The following is a 7,882-nucleotide window of genomic DNA, read 5'->3' as shown; positions in this document are numbered from 1 at the left end:
AGCCTATCAAAATCCCCGGGAATTACCTTTTACTTGGTAGCCAACCCACTATCCCTTCCACCGTCGATGTTTCCCATCGTTGAAACTTTATTACCACCCGACCCCATGACCTACCTCCTCAGGAATATGATTTTTCACTTTACGAGCGATAACGATAAATTGTCTGATGCTCGGTTTTTTCACGTTAATTTATTTTACTTCTTCACTTGACATTACCTCTGTGATCAGGCGTGATAGAGCTTTGTAATGAGTCATTACGCTCGATGGGGTTTTTTCCATTTTTTTTATTGGCTCTTGTAGATGAGATGATGCGATACACTTTGGTGAGAGTCTTTTTACAAGCCATCCGTCAATTTCAGATAATCGCCATTCCAGGGACATTGTTTTAACAATTTCTTTTCGTCACTATTACCATGGAATATTCCCCTGGCCAATTTTTTATCCTGCTGCATAGAAATTGTGGTATTTATATCGACAATTAAGTGGTAATTATTGTAATTGTTGTTACTCCAAAAAAATTAGTTTCTAAAGGAAAATTTTTAAAAATGATAAACGATGCATATCTACAATTGAAATTTATGGTAAAATAAAGAAACTTTACGTCACTCGAAGTATTTTGAATTTTCCCACCCTTTACTAATCGCGCCAACGTGTGAGCGTGATTCGAACTAGAACATTCATAACAATACAAAATAATTCGAATGTTTTTTCAGTCTAAATCCCCAGAATTATTTCGTTATACTGTGAGGTGTAGTAAAAAATGGTAGAAAGAATTTATAAACTTCTCTTGAATTCCTCAGAATTTAATCTTTTGAAATCAGTAAAAGTTTATCTAACCTCCTGAGGATACATCAAAATGTTGACAGATTATTTTTTAAAGTACCATGTTAATGATTTGATGGCGATACTTGAGTCACCGGACGAATCGCTGCATTATTCAATCTACGTTAAGTGAGTATCATACATATTATTATTGCGGCTGAGAGTTTCGAAGGATTAAAGAGGTGATTGCCCTTTCAACCTGATGCATCTCCAATCTCACTTATAAAAATATCTGCACAGAAAACAATTCGCACATGAAATTACCTAAAAAAATCAATTCGCATTCATACAATATGTAGCTTGATAAAATTTCGAGCTCTCATTTGGGTTTGTAATGATTAATTTCAGTTTTATAACATTATTTGGGGCGGAACCAGACATAGCTAACAATATCCTTCGAAAACCTAGAGAATACCTACCCCTTTGTGACTCGTCAGCACTAAAATCGCAAAAGCTACTAGCCAAAGAGCACCACAAAATAAAAAGAAGAATTCACACGAGAATCACGTCACCCCCTCATCGAGCTAATCATGAGAATATTGGAGAATTTGTATCGACCAGTGGCATTGCTGTGAGAATATCCCAGCCTAGTGTTCTGAAACTCGTGAAACGATGGTTTTGCAAAAAATGCGAGCACATCACAGCTGTTAATGCGAGTATAAAAATAAACTGGATTGCCAGGAATTCGAAACATTTCAAGCAGCAAGAGAATAACTTTTCTCCCTCTGATTCTTTCAGTTGTCTTGGGAACTCCAAACCTTCAAAGAGCCCAAACAATGTGAGAAATGTTTCGCTAAGAGTCTCAGAGTCGAGAACAATGTTGATGCTGACGATTGCGTGGATTATCAAGAGGTGAAGATTCAGGAGAAAGTACAGACTGACAGCAATAGCTCTTACAATGTCGGCATGCAAGTCATCTTGATGAGTGATCTTGTCGATCAGTGTGCACCAGGAAATGATGTTGAAGTAAGGTAAATTAATCGAGGTGACAACATTTAAAACTGCACCTGCATTTCGTCAGATTTTTCAAAATCACATCAATTGCATTCATTTATAAATATATTCCTCATTTTATTCATTCCTATTTTCTGGTTTTAGTGGAGTCGTTATCGAACGGTGGGTGCAAATGACTGAAGGGAAGAGGCCCGAGGCCACGACTATAATGATAGCCAACAGTTTATCGATATTACGAAAAGTTCTCGATTCGAATTACTCGGAAATTGAAATAACGGAAATATTCCGAAATTATTGGAAGAAATATGAAGATAATCCACTAGAGGGGCGAAATAATATTCTTGCGTCCATTTGCCCGCAGGTGAAATAGCCCATTGGACTCAGTAATTCAAATACAGTGGAATTTCCCAAAAAAATCTAGTCAATTAATTCAATAATGAATCCATTATTAGCTCTTCGGTATGTACTTTGTGAAACTGGCGCTTGCTGTGGTCCTCGCGGGCGGAGTTTCTACCCTCAATCAAACTGGTGGGTTTCTAACTTTTAGGATTCCTCTATTTCCTGTTTTACGAAGGATCAATAATGTAGTGGTGAAGAACGGGGGATAAATTAAATGATGGTATACATAAAAACTTTCAAAATCGCATCATATCGATTGATATTCGATGTCCATAAAAAAAAATTTATGAAATCTGGTAAAGGAATTGTATTTTTTTTTTCCTCTAAGGACAATTATCTCCGCTGATTAATTAGAAGCGCATGTTTTCAGGTGTGAGAGTGAGGGGAGAGCCGCATTTATTGATGATAGGTGACCCAGGAACTGGTAAATCACAGATACTCAGAACTGCTGCAAGATTAGCTGTGAGATCAGTCCTGACTACTGGGGTGGGAACAACTGCTGCAGGTCTGACAGCAGCTGCTGTCAAGGTGTCTATTCAATTAAAATAAATGAAGGATAGAATAAAGAAACAGTAGAAAAATCACTTACCCTTCAATTTTGCTGTGCTCCAATAATTTCCAATTCATTGATTAAATTTTCTCTTCAATCCAAGGACACAGATGGCTGGCATCTGGAAGGAGGTGCCCTGGTTTTGGCTGATGGTGGAGTCTGCTGTGTCGACGAATTCACAACAATGAATTCGAATGATCGTGCATCTCTTCATGAAGCCATGGAGCAACAGACAATTTCGATAGCCAAAGCTGGTCTTGTCAGTACTCTGAATTCACGGTGTTCAGTTATAGCTGCTATTAATCCTGTTGGTGGAAAATTCGTGGAGGGAGCTGAAGTGAAGACGAGACTCGGCAATCCACTTTTATCGAGATTCGACTTGATTCTACAACTCAAGGACAATAAAAACCTTGACTGGGATCGTCTGACTGCTGAGCATTTACTGAAAGCTGCCTGTGAAGATCCTGACGCCCAAGCGACACGGTAATTGATGCTCAGGACTTTTTAAGGTGCCGAAAAATTCGAATAAATTCCTCTGGCCATCAATTAGATCACCGATTTCGCAGGTAATACTTCATACTCATTTCCCAATAACGAATTCGGTATTTTATAAATTGCAGAACTGTAAAAAAGCCCATGGAGCTTTTGAAATCCGATAATTTATGGGACGAAGAGAGTCTCCGTGAATATTTTGCTCACATTCATACTCTCGAACCTAAGTTAACGGAGGCTGCAGATAAAATAGTGCGAGCGACATTTTTATACCATCGAAAAAATCCGAACAGAAGAGAAGAAAGAACTACAGTCCGACTCCTGGAGAGTCTCATCAGGTAGTGAAAACAACCAATTGTCTTGATTAATCGTACAACTTTATTATATCGATAAATTAATAATTTTCATATTTGAGACTGGCGGAGGGCCATGCAAGATTAATGTACAAGAAAGAAGTCGATATCATGGACGCAATAGTAGCAGCTCAACTTGTTGGTACCATTCCCACATCTAATGACGCTGGCTGTCCATTCCCCAGGGACCCAATGGCCACATTTAATCAAGAAAGTTAGGACTCTCATATTTTCTTTACAAAATAATTGCCATCATTTTATTATTCTCAACTGTTATTGATTCACCCTTTCAGCAACAGAATTATTAGAATTACTCGGCCTGGAACATCTGCTAGGCTCCTCATCGGACAATCAACCGTAATTATTATTCATCATTCCCCAATCTCAGCTCTAGACTTCAATCATTCCATTCATCACCCAACAGGATCTCCTTTTTCAATTTTTCAATGTAAGTCCCAACGGACTGGCAAAACAAATAAATTCACACATGATTTTCATGACAAAAAAAAATTCGTGTATAAAATGATTGGTTTATATTTCCCTAAAAACTATACAAAAATAACGATATACACTCGTTTGCATAGCTTGTCTAAACCATCATCTAGTCACTTCAGGGTTTTTATCTGAATTATGTATTTCTCCGCTGAAGATTGAATTAAATGGTAAATCAATGCACATTAGAATTTTCTGTCAAAGGTGAAGACACGTGTTCAATAAAAAACGATTAGTACTGACTCCATAGAAAAACAACCACAGTCATCCATTCCTCGAATATCATTGAATTGTGACGGACTAGTATTAAACCAGAGGGAATTTTTACTAAATAAATTCTCAACGCAATTAATTTAGCTAATTCAACAAAATTGAAAATTGTCAGACTGACGACGCATGTAATACGACACCTTATGTAAAATTACACGCAATCTAATAGTCATTATCACCAGAAATAACTTTAACATGTCACTCCACATCAAATTGCATCGTCACCATTTATGGTGTATCGATTAATACTCACACATTTCGTGGGAACAATAACGAAACAATAACGATAAACCTCCACTGACTCAATAAAGCAATAAACGATACGACGAATTATTGAATATTAATGTTATTCCTTTGCACGTGTATTTCCTATATTGTGTAAAATTGATGAGTTTTGTTCATTCTTCCATAATAAATTCGAACGCCACGTACCCTGATAAAGCCCTCCAGTTCGAAAGAGATATCAGAGCTTGGGGGAAAAATAATTCTACTCGTCGAGCTGAACTATCGTGAAGGTGAAACGCAGTATCTACATCAGTGTTTTTTTCATTTTAGTTATTGATTTTTATTAATTTTTTATTCGTTTCCTTCGATGAGTTCACGAATTGTTCGTATTTAATAACGCGATTGGGTGGCATTTGACATTTGTGCACGAACTGCACTTGCTGCTACGTTACCCGCAGCATTTTGAACGTGTTCGTTTCTCAGGAAAGTCGAGGTAAATTCTTGCTGGGCTTTCGACATGCTCGCTGGAGAAGAGCGATACATTCGGTGAATCTAGAACATTAGTAATTATTTTTTCTATGAACATCTCTGAATCTAAAAGCCACAGCGACATTATTGTGAAGGAATTTCAGTTGTTCATCTTTCAATTCCAATATCTCTTGTCGATTCGGAGACATTCCTCAAGCACTTGCAATTTAGAGAAATTATTCAAAATTTACCTTGGAGAGAAGTAAAAGGTCACCAGCAACAGCGATACAGTAACAAATGGCGATCAATAATATCAGAATTCCAACGAAAGTGTCCTTTGCACTGCTACCAAACGAGTCTATCGCCTTTATGATACCACTGCAGAAAATGGGACGAAATTGCATTATATTCCACTCAAATCTCTGATTTTTGTGAAGAAATTTCTAATTGATATCCAAATCGATTAATTTCTCACGAAGATTCATAATTACCACGTGCCAGCCCCAGGTATTCCAATAGCCTGAATACCCGTCACAATTAGCTGGAAGAAGAATATGAAGAAAAAAACCATGAAGTTGATGGAGCTATCGGTCTTGAAGGCTTTATACGCCGGCCGGAACCAGCAGACGAATGAAAATGGTGTGAAAAGGATGAAGTAGAGAATACCGAGACCAAAGGTTGTGAATTCCCCATCTGCCAGCAACAGGACAAATCCCCCCACTACATTCAGTAGTAATACCAAACCGTGGACTGAAAAAAAAAACGCCGGCAAAAAAAAATGTTTACGAATTACCCAAATAGTCTATTGTATGAAAATACACTCCAGTAATGTCAACTCACACATCCAGAGGTAATAGAGGTGTCTGACAATTCTTTGAAAATTCGGTTGAATCTCGAAGTCAATGTCCTGATAAAAACACGGCTGAAAACAGCATTTGTCAGGCAATGGTGGCCAATTATTTCCATTAGCTGAAAACATCATATCAAATTATGGCACAATTATCCCCTATTTATTCATAAATTTCAATGAACCAGTGGAAAATTATTACTCACGAGGATATGCCGGTCGTCTTGCCTCCTCCTCACTTCTGGCTTTCCACTCCTCTTCGGCCCTCTGTTGCTGAATAAAATATTCAATTCTACACTTTTCTTCACAAAAATTGACTGGTTTCAAAAATTTTATTGGATTCCCCGAAAAAAATCAATAACAACGACCGACAAAATTTTACTAACTCCCCGAAATGCTCGATTAATCATCAGAGCAGTGAAAATATTCAGAGATATTCTCAGAGTGATTTTAGGTATTACCAGGACAGCGAGAATTTCTCCAATAGATTCCAGGATTTCCCAAGGGAGATGGATAATCAGGACGTGGAGGGGAAGGCGAATTTCCTAAATTTATCGATTAATTACCTCAGCACTTGGTGACAACGTTGTAGGAGCTGTTTGTTGTGGTGATCGTGCATAAACCGGAGGTGGTGGGTCTTGATTTGTAGCCGGTAATGTGGCTGGAATAGGTGTTGCACCATATCCACCATAAAGTGGTGGATTTGATGCCCCACGAACTTGCTGAGTATTTGCCTGTGATCCAGGCTCAGCAAATGGATTATAATCCTCAATTCCTCGAGGAGCAGGATTTGTTCCAACCGCTCGTTTCACTGAGGGATCCTAAATAACAAAACGGATTGATTGCATGGAAATGATTATCATAAAAATGTCCATTGCATAAAATAAAGTGCGTCATTATTTTGCAAAATGAAATTAATTCATAATTACCTGAAATCAATACCAATTTATTTAATTAATATGTAATGATTACTCCAGAAATTTGATTTGTCGTCAGATAATTTTCATTTCAATCAAATAAATTGCACTATTTCATCATTCTCAAGAATGAAATAAACTCACTAATTGGCGGTCAATATCAATTTATGTAAGTGTTAATTAAAATAAATGAGTGAAACGTGGCAGATAATAATCTATTGTGCACTACATTTGATATAATATGGAAACCTGATAAGTTTTTGATACGCAGTGATGACTCACATCAGCGAGAATTCATTGGGACACTTTTGACAGACGTCTACCGTGCAATCAGTCCCAATTATCTCTCATTACTGATTATTGGTTTTAAATGGTGAAAAACAGCGGAGAGACTTACCGAGAATGGATCGTTGACAGTTGGCTCGCCGAAGGGATTTTCCTCAAAGCCAGACATATTTTTCCAGAATTATTTGACTAACCTCTTTGACTTTTGAACTCTCCTCTTTCGAACTTTTTGGTAGATGGAGGAATTAAATACTGCGCAAATAAAACATAGCCACAGCCCAGATTTCTTTGTGTTTTCGACGGTTTTTCACATGGAAAAATTCAATGATTTCCCTTTATATTCGGTGGAACAGAGGACGTGGCCCCAGACGAAGAGGAAAACTGGAGCTGAACACGGCGAATCTTGTGCAATGAGTGATTTTTTTTATCACCACCAGGGGAAGATTTACTGATGTTCTACGCATGCGCCGATATTTACTTTTGAATTTCAAATGTCAGAATTTAGTAGAAACCAAAGAGGATTGACTAAAGTAGAGGCACAGTTCTGGGGGTTTAGTGACTCCAGCGGGATCGTAGTACTGCACCCCAAGGGAGGGAGAACGCCACATGCAATGGAGGTGTCTGCCCATCAGCCGACTCGGTAACTGCCTCAGCAGCAGTCCCGCTGTCACAGGGACCAGTCGATAGGGTGAATGTTATGTTCTGCGTTACGAAATTGATATTCACTGAAATCGAAAAATTCGAAATTTTTTAAAAGGTATCAGGGGAGCATGAGAATCGAGGAGTTATTCACTGAAATCGAAAAATT

General features: G+C 37.9%; 2 protein-coding genes and 1 long non-coding RNA gene across 4 annotated transcripts; 1 reads left to right on the top strand and 2 right to left on the bottom strand.

Annotated features, from left to right (window-relative positions):
• Positions 1-225: 225 nt before the first annotated feature.
• LOC105270420 (uncharacterized) lies at positions 226-1,330 on the bottom strand. The gene is made up of 3 exons (XR_892537.1): positions 1,242-1,330; positions 884-1,054; positions 226-446 (listed from the first exon to the last, which is right to left on the bottom strand). It is a non-coding gene; the product is annotated as an uncharacterized lncRNA (long non-coding RNA).
• Positions 703-4,662, top strand: LOC105270421 (DNA helicase MCM9). Its single transcript, XM_011311330.1, has 10 exons — positions 703-951; positions 1,171-1,474; positions 1,561-1,793; positions 1,921-2,137; positions 2,229-2,304; positions 2,546-2,703; positions 2,829-3,208; positions 3,346-3,555; positions 3,633-3,784; positions 3,864-4,662. The coding sequence occupies exons 1-10, from the start codon at positions 857-859 to the stop codon at positions 3,929-3,931; spliced, it is 1,893 nt and encodes a 630-aa protein (XP_011309632.1). The 5' UTR covers positions 703-856; the 3' UTR covers positions 3,932-4,662.
• Positions 4,089-7,474, bottom strand: Scamp (secretory carrier membrane protein). 2 transcript variants are annotated; one of them, XM_011311332.1, is made up of 7 exons: positions 7,187-7,474; positions 6,439-6,693; positions 6,079-6,145; positions 5,866-5,994; positions 5,517-5,775; positions 5,277-5,403; positions 4,089-5,109 (listed from the first exon to the last, which is right to left on the bottom strand). In XM_011311332.1, the coding sequence occupies exons 1-7, from the start codon at positions 7,241-7,243 to the stop codon at positions 4,948-4,950; spliced, it is 1,056 nt and encodes a 351-aa protein (XP_011309634.1). In that variant the 5' UTR covers positions 7,244-7,474; the 3' UTR covers positions 4,089-4,947. The 2 variants fall into 2 exon arrangements, with proteins under 2 accessions (XP_011309634.1, XP_011309635.1); XM_011311333.1 differs by having other exon boundaries at positions 6,079-6,139.
• Positions 7,475-7,882: the final 408 nt, after the last annotated feature.

Source organism: Fopius arisanus, unplaced genomic scaffold (assembly GCF_000806365.1).
Source record: "Fopius arisanus strain USDA-PBARC FA_bdor unplaced genomic scaffold, ASM80636v1 scaffold00087, whole genome shotgun sequence".
NCBI classification, from domain to species: domain Eukaryota; kingdom Metazoa; phylum Arthropoda; class Insecta; order Hymenoptera; family Braconidae; genus Fopius; species Fopius arisanus.
The sequence above is the reverse complement of the archived record's forward strand: the minus strand, read 5'-3'. Positions and strand labels throughout refer to the sequence as shown.